Here is a 14351-nt window from a genome sequence, read left to right as displayed (position 1 = left end):
AATACACATTTTTGAGCAGCCACGTGATACGTCACAGGGTTTGAGGTCAACTGAAACCATCAGATCTCAATTCCATGACAAACTAGGTCCTTCACGCACTGTATTCATCCAACTGAGCAAAGCAGGAGGAGCTGGGCACCTAATAGAGACAAGTCTCCCAACTCCTGGGCTTGGCTGGATAAGGGGTTGCCAACTACAATGCATAAGCCAAATCTGGCCTGCCACCTGTTTTTGTAAATAAAGTTTTATTGGTACATTGCTATGCCCATTCATGTACTGTGGCTGCTTTCATACCACAATGGCGGGGTTGAGTAGGTGCAAAAGAAACCATATGGCCCACAAAGCCTAAACTCTCTACTCTCTACTCTTTCACAGAAAAAATTTGTCGCCCCCTGGTCTAGACTATCAAAATCACTACCTATCCCACCTGCTGTGAATTATCTGGAAATCTAATAAGGGTGTCTTCCATGTTTTTATCCAACTTATTGATAACATTAAGTGCTCAAGATCCTGGGCAGGTCAAGGTCAAGGTCATGGCCTTCAACAACAAACACCCCTCTGAGTTATGTTTATCCAACTAGCCACCAATACTAGTAACTGGTAAGTTCACTTTGGGAATAATTTTCACCTTGTTTTGTATTTGATTAACCCATTTTTTCCAGTATGGTTGATATTTCAAGTTTTTAGGATCGACATAAACCATTCCACATCGAGACACAGTCGCAGGGGAGGCATACTGTAAATCTCCAACCTGGAGAAATAAACAAAATCAGTGTTTTCTACAGCTATAGACAACTGGAATACATGTTTTAAAGCCATTGCTTGTACAAAGTTTTACAAATGCATAAAACCCAAGTCATACCCCAATTAACACAGCTTTTATGAGGTTTCTAATTGAACACTTAGGTTTATCATGGGAAGATTATGCATCTCTGATGAAGCACTTTTTAAGTTTCTTTTACCATAAAATTAATATGAAAATTAACATGCTGTAGAATATCTGACCAAAATTAAAAAGTATAAAGAAGAAAATAAGTTATCCAAAATCCCACCACCAAGAAACAAACACTGTTTTGGAGTGTTTTCCTTTCAGTCTTTTTTCTTTATTTTTTATAACATAATTGAGATCAAGGAATATGAAACTTAATAAGTATGCATCTAACAGCAATATTAACACACCAGTCTCTCTTTATCTGAAAAAAAGACACAGTTCAGTCAGTCAATAAAATAATGATATGCACAAATACTCATACATCGACAAATTTTGCAGGCCAAGTTAGGAATGGTATTAGCATTAAGCTAGAGTGAAAGCAAGTCTCAGGACCACAGCTGTGAAACAGGTTCAGAGGATAGGACAGAAAGTTTGAAAAATGAAGATAAGATAAAGGCAAATAGTGAGAGAGAGAGAGAAAAAAAAAAAGGCAACTATAAACTCCAGCCAAAAAAAATGGCTCTAAAAGAAAGTAAATGTATCACAGTTCCTGGATTTCTTGCTTTGCTAGCAAGTATATCACAGTATACTAGTTGGCTCTACAGTAAGTATTTCCTTATTCATAATGATGTAAATATGTTTACTGGTTTAACTGACTTAGCAGTATAGTATTCTACGGAGGGGAGGTGGGCTGATGGTATAAAAGATGAACCCTCACTTTCATAGCAGTCAGTCAACAGATAATGTGTAACCTTGATAAAGGAAGAAACAGCACGCAAAGTGGGTTCCTTTAGACACTAGAGTAACCATCAGAAGAAACAACTCAAGTGTGAAATGTAGTTACCTCTGGGATACAGTAAGGAAGGATGAGGGCAGCAGGTAGAGAACAGAGTTGTACTCATCATAAATTCTTCTGCATTGTTTGGGTTTTCTTCAATCATCTATATAACTATTTTAATAAACATTTTAGTCTACAAATAACAAATGCGGGAGAGGGTGTGGAGAAAAGGGAACCCTCCTACACCATTGGTGGGAATGTAAGTTGGTGCAGCCACTGTGAAGAACAGTATGGAGGTTCCTTAAAAAAACTAAAAATAGAGCTACCATATGATCCAGCAATCCCACTCCTGGGCATATATCTGGACAAAACTATAATTCAAAAAGATACATGTACCCCAGTGTTCATTGCAGCACTATTTACAATGGCCAAGACATGGAAACAACCTAAATTTCCATCGACAGATGTACGGATAAAGAAGATGTGGTACATATATACAATGGAATACTACTCAGCCATGAAAAAGAATGAAATAATGCCATTTGCAGCAACATGGATGGACCTAGAGATTATCATACTAAGTGAAGTAGGTCAGAAAGAGAAAGACAAATACCATATGATATCGCTTATATGTGGAATCTAAAATATGACACAAGTGAACTTATTTACGAAACAGAAACACACTCACAGACATAGAGAAGAGACTTGTGGTTGCCAACGGGGAGGGGGATGGGGGAGGGATGGATTGGGAGTTTGGGATTAGCAGATGCAAACTATTATATATAGGATGGATAAACAACAAGGTCCCACTGTATAGCACAGGGAACTATATTCAGTATCCTGTGATAAACCATAATGGAAAAGAATATGAAAAAGAATGTATATAAATGTATAACTGAATCACTCTGCTGTACAGCAGAAATCAACACAACATTGTAAATCAACTGTACCTCAATAAAATAAATTTTTTTAAAGTAAACATTTTAGGGACCTCCCTGGTGGTACAGTGGTTAAGAATCTGCCTGCCAATGCAGGGGACACGGGTTCGATCCCTGGTCCGGGAAGATCCCACATGCAGTGGAGCAACTAAGCCCATGCACCACAACTACTGAGCCCGTGTGCCATAACTACTGAAGCCTGCAAGCCTAGAGCCCCTGCTCCGCAACAAGAGAAGCCACCACAATGAGAAGCCCGCGCACGGCAACAAAGAGTAGCCCCCTCTCGCCACAACTAGAGAAAGCCCACGTGCGGCGATGAAGACCCGAAGCAGCCAAAAATAAATTTAAAAAATTAAAAACGCAAATAAAAAATTAAAAGTTAAAAAATAAGCATTTTAAATTTTAATTAAAAGAAAGACGTATTTAAAATCATTTTTCATCACTACTTGCCTCGAAGAGCAGGGCACAGTGTGCTTGAAGCCGAATACGCTCACCATTGGCCAACGTCAGCAGCTTGTTGTCGTCCATCACAGAATTCATGTTCTCCACCCACAGAGCGTCCACATCACCATCAAATAAAATATACCTGCGGCAACCAGAGAAATGTGAGCCATGTAAGGCTTCCAATTATGGAACTTGGTGTAACCTCCTTGTTCATGTTGAACGTCTTTTCCCAGGGTTTTCTTTTTTTCTTTTTTGAAGATTTTTTTTTTTTTGATGTGGACCATTTTTAAAGTCTTTATTGAATTTGTTACAATATTGCTTCTGTCTTATGCTTTGGTTTTTCAGCCACGAGCCACGTGGGATCTTAGCTCCCCGACCAGGGATCGAACCCACGCCCCCTGCATTGGAAGGCGAAGTCTTAACCACTGGACCACCAGGGAAGTCCCCCAGGGTTTTCTAACCAGGATGTGAGATAGAGCACCCTACTTGGTCCAGAGGTTTGACCCAATAAAATAATAATAATAATATAGCTTAATCAACTAATTAATTTTATATATATATATATATATATATATATATATATATATATATATATATATATATATACTATTTGAGTTAGTCACCAACATTTTAGAATCAGGAAACCTGACCCAATAATCTGGATTCCCTGCTTCCCTGGCAAACAGGAAGGTCTGACAGTACAGACCTGCATTCCCGCATGGGAACAACGCGCTGCTGCTGGTAGTAGCTGCCCATGAAGACAAAGTGCCCCAGTCCACCTCATTCTTTTCTTAAATCTGAGCATCAGCTGCTATTTATCACTGGTTTGGACACCTAGTCCTCTTATGGTCAAGTTAAAAGGATTTCATATATCCATGTGTACTGGATTGAATGGTGGCCCCCATAAGATAGGTCTATCCAGAACCTGTGAGTGTGACCTTATTTGGAAAAAAGGTCTTTGCAGATATAATTAAGGTAAGGATCTTGAGATGAGATCATCCTGGATTATCCAACAAGTATCCTTACATCGGGGGAAGCCACATGAAGACGGAGGCAGAGATTGGAGGGATGTGGCCATAAGCCAAGCAATGCCTGGGGTCACTAAAGCTGTCAAAGGCAAGGGAAGACCTTCCTCTAGAGTCTCCAGAGGCAGTGCTACCTCATCTTTATTTCAGACTTCTGGCCTCCAGAAATGATGAAGAATAAATTTCTGGGTTTTTTTTTTTAGCCACCCAGTTAATGGTAATTTGTTACAGAGGCCCTGCAGAAGCTAATACACCATGTAACTTGGTCCATTTCACTCCCTGATGCTACCTGCTGGGCCCCTAGGAGCATCTGCATTTGCAAAGCCCTGGTTTACACACCATCCGTCCTGGCAGGAGATCTACTTTGACTTCAGGGCCTCCGGTGTTCAAGCTACGTGACCCTTCAGTTCTGTGGCTGTAATGGGTTACGTCACAGCAAAGCCCATCCCCAAAGGAGACTGTGTTGGACAGGGGATTCTACTGTATTGGAATGCTGATTTGATATTGCTTCCATTTAATTCACTGATATGAGTAGTTGGATTTTTCCAGCATTAACCTTTTGGTTTATTTTCTTCCAGTATTCTTTTTTAACTTTTTTTTTTTTTTTAATTAATTATTTATTTATTTATTTACGGCTGCGTTGGGTCTTCGTTTCTGTGCGAGGGCTTTCTCTAGTTGTGGCAAGTGGGGGCCACTCTTCATCGCGGTGCGCGGGCCTCTCACTATCACGGCCTCTCTTGTTGCGGAGCACAGGCTCCGGACGCGCAGGCTCAGCAGTTGTAGCTCACGGGCCCAGTTGCTCCGCGGCATGTGGGATCTTCCCGGACCAGGGCTCGAACCCGTGTCCCCTGCATTGGCAGGCAGATTCTCAACCACTGCGCCACCAGGGAAGCCCCTAACTTTTTTATCTTAAATAATTTCACACTTACAGAGTTGCAAGAATAGACTAGTGCAAAGAACTGCTATATGCCCTTCAACCAGATTCTCCAGTTGTTAACTTTGCCCCATGGATGCTCTTTTGCTCTCTCTCTGTTTTCCTGAATCATTTGAAAATAAGTTGCGGACATGACGCCCTGTATTCCTAAATGCTTAAGCATGTGTTTCCTAAGAACAAGCACCCTCTCTTTTTTTTTTTTTTTTTTTTTTTTAAAGTTTTTTACTTGATTTTATTTATTTATTTATTTATTTATTTATTTTATTTTTGGCTGTGTTGGGTCTTCGGTTCGTGCGAGGGCCCTCTCCAGTTGCGGCAAGCGGGGGCCACTCTTCATCGCGGTGCGGGGACCGCTCTTCATTGCGGTGCGCGGGCCTTTCTCTATCGCGGCCCCTCCCGTCGCGGGGCACAGGCTCCAGACGCGCAGGCTCAGCAATTGAAGCACCCTCTCTTATATAACCACAGTACAATTATCAAAATCAGGAAATTTAGCATCGATAGAATACTATTAGCTAATATACAATCCATGTTCAAATTTCACCAACTGTCCCAAAAGAAAGTCTCCATTTTACAGCATCATAGGAAGACTAGATTCAGGCTACAATCAATAGATGCTAAAACCGTCGGGTGAAGGTTTGATGAGGAATAGGGTATTTACATAGTCTTAGGGTATCTCCCCACACCTTGCATATCAATTGCAGAAGGAAAAATGGCAGATACCACCCTAAGCTGATGATCAAAGTTAAAATCACTAAAAAGGGGGCAAACCAGTATCACGTGCTTCCCATGAGACGCCGAGAAGGGCACCATGTCACTTCTGAGAGATTCCTGCAAGGACATGTAGCCTGCATCCAATTACGAGGAAGCAACAGACAAACCCAAACTGAGGGCATTCTGTGCAGCAGCTGGCCTAGAATCTTTCAGAACATCAAGGCCATGAAAGATAAAGAAAACCTAAGGAACTGCTTGAAATTAGAAGACGTCAAGGAGATAGGACAACCGAGCACAGTGTGAAATCCTGGATTGATCCAGAATCAGGGGAGGATTGCTAAAAAGAGTCTGTTCCAAAACTCATCAGTTGAGACGTTAGACTCGTTATTTAAGGGTTTTTTAATTAATGGGGTTGGACTAGAATATACAATCGGGATCATCCCTGGGTTTACTTGACAGGTGTCACGGGAACAACTAACACTGGAGAAGGCTTTTTACCGGATGTTCCGATAGAGCATTTCCCCTCCCGGCCTCACTAGACCCTCACCGCGGTGGGCAGTGACTGGCGCAGGGCAGGCAGCCTCAGCCACGCCTGCAGGTGAGAAAGTGCAGCTCTGAAGGGTGTTCCAGCACTTTCCACGATGCTTTGTTGCCTTTCCTTGACTTACCTTGCTGTATCGTCAGCCTGGTGTGGTGCCTTTGTTTGAGGGCTTGGACTCTGATGTCCCAAGTTCAAATCCCTGGCCTCGGGGCAAGCTCTTTCCTCCCCTTCCCTGGATCTCAGCTTCCTCCACGGTAAGCTGGGATCCATCGCAGTCAAGGAGCATGATTTAGACAACACATAAACAGCACTGAGGTGGTACCTGGCCCTTCGTGAGCAGAGCCTCCTGAGACTGTTTGCTTCCAAGCATGAAACTGCAATACTATATATACATCATTTGCTTCTTTGTAAGCTTTGGCTAATTCACTATGAACCCACCCAGGCTCTCCCCTCCCTACAGAGATACTCACTTTCGCTCCTTCTTATCCGTCGGCTTGTTGATCTCCCTGAAGATGTTGGACAGCACCCCATCTGTCCAGTCTCGGGTGGTGGGGTCCAGGATGCCGTAGAGCTCTATGACACTCATAGCCTTGGGGTTCAGGACACACAGCTTTGTCACCAGCCCAAGCCTAAATCGAAGGAGAGGCTTCAGCCGTGGCTCGGGCAGACTAAACGCATTAGGAGAACAATCTAGGTCACCCATGTGGGGGATTAGATCCCCTGTGTTTTCGATCCAATCCAAAATTTAAAATGCAAACCATCCAAACTCTGCACTGGGCTTCCCACTCTCTGTTAACGACTTATACTAAACACAAGGGAACCACCTTTCACCAGGAACGTGGCCCCAGCACAAGTGAGGTCTGAACTGATAACACGGCTTTGACTTCTGAGGGCAACAGACGCTAACCTTCATGTATATTTCATATGTGTGTATTTACATATTCATGCATATGGCACGTTTATGTAACTATTTCACGACTACTGTATAGGAGATTATTGTCACCAGGATAACGTAAAACCTTTGAACCCCTGATGTTCAATCCCTCATATTTACAGAACGACAACTGCTCTGCGTTGCTGGCTTTACAAATCATGTGACAGGGTATTTCCCACTATAATGCCTGTAAATTCCCACAGTGCCGTGGGATTAATTCATCTACAGAAAACTAAAGTTCACACAGAACATAGTTTATAATTAACAAAATAAATAAATAAAAATAATAGCGGCATACCTATACTCACATCTGTACATGACAGTTCTATAGATTATCTAACAATGAATTAATTAAAGAATGAAATACAGGATGGCTATGGAATAACCCTCTTAAAATCAGTAAGCCATCGTCCACTGATTTCCTCATGAGAAACATAAGAAGAAGGAAGAAGGAATGACAGTCACTTACTCGATTAGATTTTATAGCCTATCTAGAACTGGTAAAGTCACAAAGATTATAAGGCTTGATTTAGATTTTTGCTGCAACATCAGCATGCATTGAAATCTTTCTGGAATGCAGCTATTGCTTAGGAGAAATGTGAGAAGTCAGAAAACCCATATTCAGTATAAGGGCATCGATTCACCACAGGTCTGTGTGATATTCTATATTAGGAGTGTGAAATCACTTTTTCCTTCGAGCAGTATAGCTCTTGCAGGGCTGGTGATGATAAGGCATTTGGGGAGGGGACACTCTTTGGCCACTCTGATACCATAACAGTGTCGCATAACGGCGGGGGGTCCTGACTGACTTTAAAGGAGCAATCTGAACGCCAAGAAAATACGACCTAAGTTAACTTTCAAAACATCCTTATAAGATAGTTTTTGAAATACTCATTTCACAAATAAACCTATTCACAGTCTGATGCACAAAAGGCTGTTTTGCCTTCTAAAATATATCAACTAAATCAGCAATAAAACAAGTTAAGATGCTCTGGGTTTGGGACTTCCCTGGCCATCCAGTGGTTAGGACTCCGCACTCCCACTGCAGGCGGCACAGGTTCAATCCCTGGTCAGGGAACTAAGATCCCGCAAGCCACGTGGCGCGGCCAAAGTTAAAAAAAAAAAAAAAAAGATGCTCTGGGTTTAAAGGGGGGTGTCTGGGACAAATGTAACCTCCCAGGAAATCAGAGAGCAAAGTGGGACTAGGTAATACCGCCACCGACCTCACCGTGAAACCAAGCCCTCCCCGAGGATGCCATACTCACCTGGTCTGGGCCTGACACAGGGTGTTAATGACCACGGACTTGCCCCCTCCCGTGGGCCCCACCACCATCGTCGTGTGGCGGGTCATCATGGTCTCGAACATCTGAATCACCTTATCCACCTGTGGGACAAACATTGGCAGCTAGGTTAAAACATAGCTTTTTGTTAAAAACAGCTTTATTGAGCTAGAATTTGCACACCGTACAACTCACGCATTTAAAGTGTTTCAACAATTCGGTGGTTTTCAGTATGTTTGAAAGGTTGTGAAACCATTACCATTCAATTTTAGAACATTTTCATCACCCCCGCCCCAAAAAAAACCTCTGTGCTCATTCGTCATGTCTCCCAAGCCCGTTGCCCACAGCCCCCGGCACCCACTAATCTACTGTCTGTCTCTATGGATTTGTCCGTTCTTGACAAAAAAATGGAATGATATAAATGGAATCGTGCAGTATGTAGTTTTGGGTGTCTGGCTTCTTTCACTCAGCATCATGTTTTTAAGGTTCACCCATCAGTGTAGCCTGTGTCAGTACTTCCTTCCTTTTTATGGCCAAATAATATTCCATTGTATGGATGGACCACATTTTGTCTATCTCTTCATCCATTGATGATATTTGCATTATTTCCACTTGTTGGCACGTATGAATAATGCTGCTACGAACGTTCGTGGACAAGTTTTCATGTGGATAAATACGTTCTCATTTCTCTTGGGTTTATACCTAGGAATAAAATTGCTGTTCGTCATATAGTAACTCTATGTTTCACTTCTTGAGGAACCACCAGACTGTTTTCCAAAGTGGCTACTACACCATTCTACATTCCCACGAAAAACACATCTTTTTAAACAACCACCTCTAGAGGAAACCACCAGGGCCAGGAAAGGTGCATAGAGATCTCTCATCTGTGGTCAGTACCCGCTGCCCTGGCCTGAGGCCTCTGGGTAGCCTGATACCCCAAGGTGGCCGGTCCAGAGGCAGCCAGCCCAAACCTGCAGCTTTGGGCATTCACGCCCTGAGCAGAACACTTTGGCAATAATGTATGGCTTACGGACAACATATACAATCTCACAGGCTTCAGATGATCAAAATTTTACTTGTAATATCTAATTTAAAATTTTTTCAAGTGTGACTCTGGGGGAAAAAAAGGTAGGGTGGGGAGAGAAGATTAGATGGTTGGGCCCCAAAACAAAATACTTAATTTATCTGATCACATTATGCCAAAAACATTTTTGGAAGGCGATATATCCATACACTGGAATATTACTCAGCCTCAAAAAGGAAGGGAATTCTGACACATGCTACAACATGGATGAACCTTGAGGACACTATGCTGAGTGAAATCAGCCAGACACAAAAGGACAAACACTGTATGATTCCACTCATATGAGGTCCCCAGAGGAGTCAAATGCCTAGAGACGGAAAGTAGAATAGAGGTTACCAGGGGCTGAAGGAGGAGGATGGGGAGTTATTATTTAATGGGGACAGAGTTTCAGTTTTGCACGATGCAAAACTCTTTCACAACAACATGCATATATTTAACATTACTAAACTGTACTAAAAATGGATAAAATGGTAAATCTTATATTATGTGTACTTTACCACAATAAAAAAAGAAAATGGGGGTGGGGAATGGTTAAGATGGTAAATGTTATGTGTATTTTACCACAATTATTTTTAAATTAAAAAAAAAAAAATGGAAAGGACCCAGAAAAAGTCAGTGAACTCTCATCCTCAGCACCATTTTACCTGGACAGGTAAGACAACGTAGCCATTTTCCCGGAGCACCTGTTCTACAGCATCATTGAAATCGGGGTAGCGAACCCGCGGGCAGTCTAGTCCAGGAAACAGATCGGAAATCAAACCAAGGAAGAGAGGGACGTCTTCAAACACGAACTTGGGCAGATTCATGTCTCGAAGGGCCCTCATAAGCACCACATCCTGGATGGAACGAAACACAGACGTCTTCAAAGACGTTTCTGAAAGCCCCCAGGGCTAGTCTAGAAATCCTCTTATGAAGTAGACAATGAAATTTTATATGAAATATAAAGCATAAAGCATTCCAAGTAGAGTTTCTGGAGAAACACACGAGTCTATTGCCCACAGAGTGGCATTGATCAGACTCTGTTTTGGAGTAAGTCCCGTGTGAAAGAAACATGACCACCCCTCTGGCTTTTATTGCAAAGAGGAAATAACTCATGTTCGTGCTTTCTAGAGAATTTTGTTCATCCCCACCCCTCCAGCCCATCATCCTGCAATTGTAGATTGATTATTATCATTGACGTATCACAAACATTGGCACCATGAAGACATTGAACTGGACATTATGGTAATAAGCCAAATTAGAAGAGAACAATGTAATGAAGAAGAGACCAAATGAAGGCCAGACAAGTAAATGAAGTGACAGCTAAGAATAAAACTTTCTCTTGATACCTGTGCTCCCCGTCACCTCCATCCCAGCATTTATCCAATACACAGGAACCAAATTAAAAAACCAGAGAACTTAGAGCACGTGGCCCCTACCTCCCTAAGTTCAGAAGAACCTCTCTTCAGCTCACCAGCCATCACCAACACTGATTTAAGGGCTCTGAGTCCAAAATCATAATGATGTTGCTTGGAGAGCTGCTCCCGGGCCAGCTTATACAGAACGGTCATCTTTTTGGCCAGAGTCTTTTGTGATAGAAGACAATGAAAAATAAATGAAGAAAATGCCCTGAAAACACCAGAACATCATGACACAAAGAAAACTGATATAAAGATGTTCAGATGAAGCTGCTCTACAAACCAGCAAATCTTGCCTCCGACAAATACCAGGATGGGTCCTCCGTTTTTAACAGTGACAAATTACGACTTAATTTAAAAGAACACCAGCCTTACCAGAGAGAGTTGGATGACAGTCCTTGAAAGCCAAGGAAAATCTTAACCACCTTCAAGAACAGAATTCATACAACTTTTTAAATCATAGAGATTACACTCCAGAAATTTGCTTCCTTTGACCTAAACATGTTATTAAAGTTTTCTTGTAACTGTTTTTGAGGACAAGTCATCCACCTGGTCTACATCAAGGATTCAAAACTTGCTGGTCCCTATGGATGGCATGGGGATTTTGCTCATTGAAACTAAGAACCAGAGATCTCTCCACTCTGGCTCAAAATCCATAGACAATAGGATTGGCAATAAGAGCCTTTACCAAAAAACTGCAGAGAAGCAACCTAACAATCCTTTATCTTAAAAATATTCGTGGGCTTCCCTGGTGGCGCAGTGGTTGGGAGTCCGCCTGCCAAAGCGGGGCACACGGGTTCGTGCCCCGGTCCGGGAGGATCCCACATGCTGTGGAGCGGCTGGGCGCGTGAGCCACGGCTGCTGAGCCTGCGCGCCTGGAGCCTGTGCTCCGCAACAAGAGAGGCCGCGATAGTGAGAGGCCCGTGCACCACGATGAAGAGTGGCCCCCACTTGCCACAACTAGGGAAAGCCCTCGTACAGAAACGAAGACCCAACACAGCCATAAATAAATAAATAAATAAATAAATAAATAAATAAAAGAATGGCAAGTAACAACAACAACAAAAAAAAGTAACTTTAAAAAAAAAAAACCTTCAAGTTGCGAACTTTCAAAGATGCGAACGTGCGCTTGCATGTCCGATCACGTCAGTTCACGTGTCTGGCATACATTGCCACGTGCGTGCATCCTCTACAAGTGGTTGTGTGTTTTTGTGTACTTTACAGTACTGTATAGAGTACAGTAGTACAGTATCTTTATTTCTTGCCCGTTCACTCGATGCCAGCCCCTGTATGCCAGCTGCTGAACTGTACTGGTGTGCTTTTCAAGGTACTGTACTGTAAGATTAAAAATGTTTTCTTTATTTTTTGTGTTTGCTTGTTTTTTATGTATTATTTGTGTGAAAAGTATTATAAACCTATTACAGTACAGTACTATATAGCCGATTGGGTACCTAGACTAACTCTGTTGGACTTATGAACAAATTGGACTTATGAACATGCTCTCGGAATGGAACTCGTTCGTATGCAGGGGACTTACTGTACTCTACACATGTGATTATGTCATAGAGCTGTACACACACACCAGAGAGAGAGAGAAGGTGAAACCTTGTGGAATCCAAATAAAGTCCGCACTTGAGTTAATAGCATTGCGCCTGCATCAGTTTCCTGGATTTTTTTTAAAATATTTATTTATTTGGCTGCACCGGGTCTTAGTTGCGGCATGCGGGGTCTTATTTTTTAGTTGCTGCATGTGGGATCCAGTTGCCTGACCAGGGGTCAAACCCAGGCCCCCTGCATTGGGAGCGCGGAGTCTTAACCACTGGACCACCAGGGAAGTCCCAGTTTCCTGGTTTTGATGTTATCACTGCAGGAAGCTGGGTGAGCGGTACCTGGAACTCTCTTGACTACTGCTGCCATCTCTTGTGAGTCAAATGATTCCAAATTAAAAGTTATAATTTTAAAAAGAGAGAAAGGGAGGACTTCCCTGGTAGTCCAGTGGTTAAGACTCCGCACTTCCACTGCAGGGGGCACAGGTTCAATCCCTGGTCGGGGAACTAAGATCCCACATGCTGCGCAATGTGGCCAAATAAATTAATTAAATTTAATTTACAAAAATGATGCACTCCCAGCTTTGAAAAAGAGAGAAAAGGGAGAGAGACAAAGCAAAACAATCTGAAAAGCCACACGGAATGAAGACGCCCCAGGGCCCCCGTCTGCAAGCAGACCCAGGCGGGTGCAGGGACGCCTGGCGCTAAGGGACCTCACCTTGGCCCAGAGGAAGCCCTCGGAGAACAACATGATCTCGCAGATCTGCTGCAGGTCAGGCACAATCACCACCACGGGCCGGAACAGGGCCTTCACTGACTCGGGCAGTTCCGTGCGGCCCGCGTAGCCGGGGTTCATGGTGATGAAGATGCCCATTCTCGAGTCCAGGGAGATCTCCTGCCCTTCAAACTAGGGGACGAGAGGAAAGGAAGGAAGGATTATGCTGCTGGCCAGACTACCACGGGGCAAGGAGGCCTGGGGAGCCGCACGGCTCTTCCTTTCATGGGTACAAGACAGACACCACCATCTGTCTCTTGCCCTTTCCCGGTGATAAATGCAGAGTCCTCGTGCTTACGGCCTCAGTGTTCTGTGGTGCCAGCCTCAGCCGACCCCCAAACTCTGATGTGAATCAAGGGTCTGTCCACTTGAGAAGTAGCTGATGTTGGGAAAGTGTGCAGCCGGGGGTTGATTCGAGGCACTGTGTGACCTCCAACAGGTCACTTACCCTCTCTGAGTCTCTGTTTCCTTTTCTGCAAGGTTGTGGCAGTTAAACGAGACAACATATTCGAGAGCACCCAGCCCGCTGCTTCGCACAAAGCGGATTTTCATTCATGTTAGCTGTCACTTCTCTCCCCATTCCCACCTTCATGCTGGTCTGGCCGCCTGGGTGTCCCCTGGACCCTTCTGACAGAATCCCACCTCAGCATCCTTCAGGAAACCAGCCTTTGTCCTCCAGGGGCCCCACGGACCAACAAAATGCAGAAGTCTCTATATTTTGAGTCTCGTTAGCCTACAGTTGAATTTCAACTGTCTTAACTTTCCTCTCTATTAAGATTTTACTATTTTATTTCTTTTCGTGGTCCACCAGAGAGACAGACGACAGATGTTTTATTTTTAGGAGGCACAGGCTGCCTCAGTGACAAGAGGGCAGCGCGGCCTGAGAGCTGATACTCCCCAGAGATGAAGGCTGCTGTCTTGTCTCTCACGTCTCAGTCTCTGCACTGAGACTACCCTCACCCACGCCTCAGTACCTCATGTGAGTCCCGGATCAACCTCTGGAGACAAGACACAGGCCTGCTCTTAAAAACA

The 14351-nt window shown here is 43.4% G+C and overlaps 1 protein-coding gene across 6 annotated transcripts in view; it reads right to left on the bottom strand.

Moving 5' to 3' along the window:
* Positions 1–14351, bottom strand: part of DNAH10 (dynein axonemal heavy chain 10) — a 152442-nt gene that overhangs the window by 58527 nt on the left and 79564 nt on the right. For all 6 annotated transcript variants that reach the window (XR_009005127.1, XM_007189638.2, XM_057527371.1 and 3 more), the window contains 7 exons: positions 13263–13451; positions 11019–11165; positions 10245–10436; positions 8502–8620; positions 6773–6931; positions 3098–3233; positions 629–751 (listed from right to left, as the gene is read on the bottom strand). Coding sequence is in view for 5 of the 6 variants with exons in the window: in XM_007189638.2 (XP_007189700.2) it covers positions 629–751; positions 3098–3233; positions 6773–6931; positions 8502–8620; positions 10245–10436; positions 11019–11165; positions 13263–13451 (1065 nt within the window). In the remaining variant the exon portion in view is untranslated. The remainder of the gene's footprint in view (positions 1–628; positions 752–3097; positions 3234–6772; positions 6932–8501; positions 8621–10244; positions 10437–11018; positions 11166–13262; positions 13452–14351) is intronic.

This window comes from Balaenoptera acutorostrata, chromosome 13 (assembly GCF_949987535.1).
Source record: "Balaenoptera acutorostrata chromosome 13, mBalAcu1.1, whole genome shotgun sequence".
NCBI classification, from domain to species: Eukaryota; Metazoa; Chordata; class Mammalia; order Artiodactyla; family Balaenopteridae; genus Balaenoptera; species Balaenoptera acutorostrata.
Note: the sequence above shows the minus strand (reverse complement) of the source record. Positions and strands in the feature narration are given on the sequence as shown.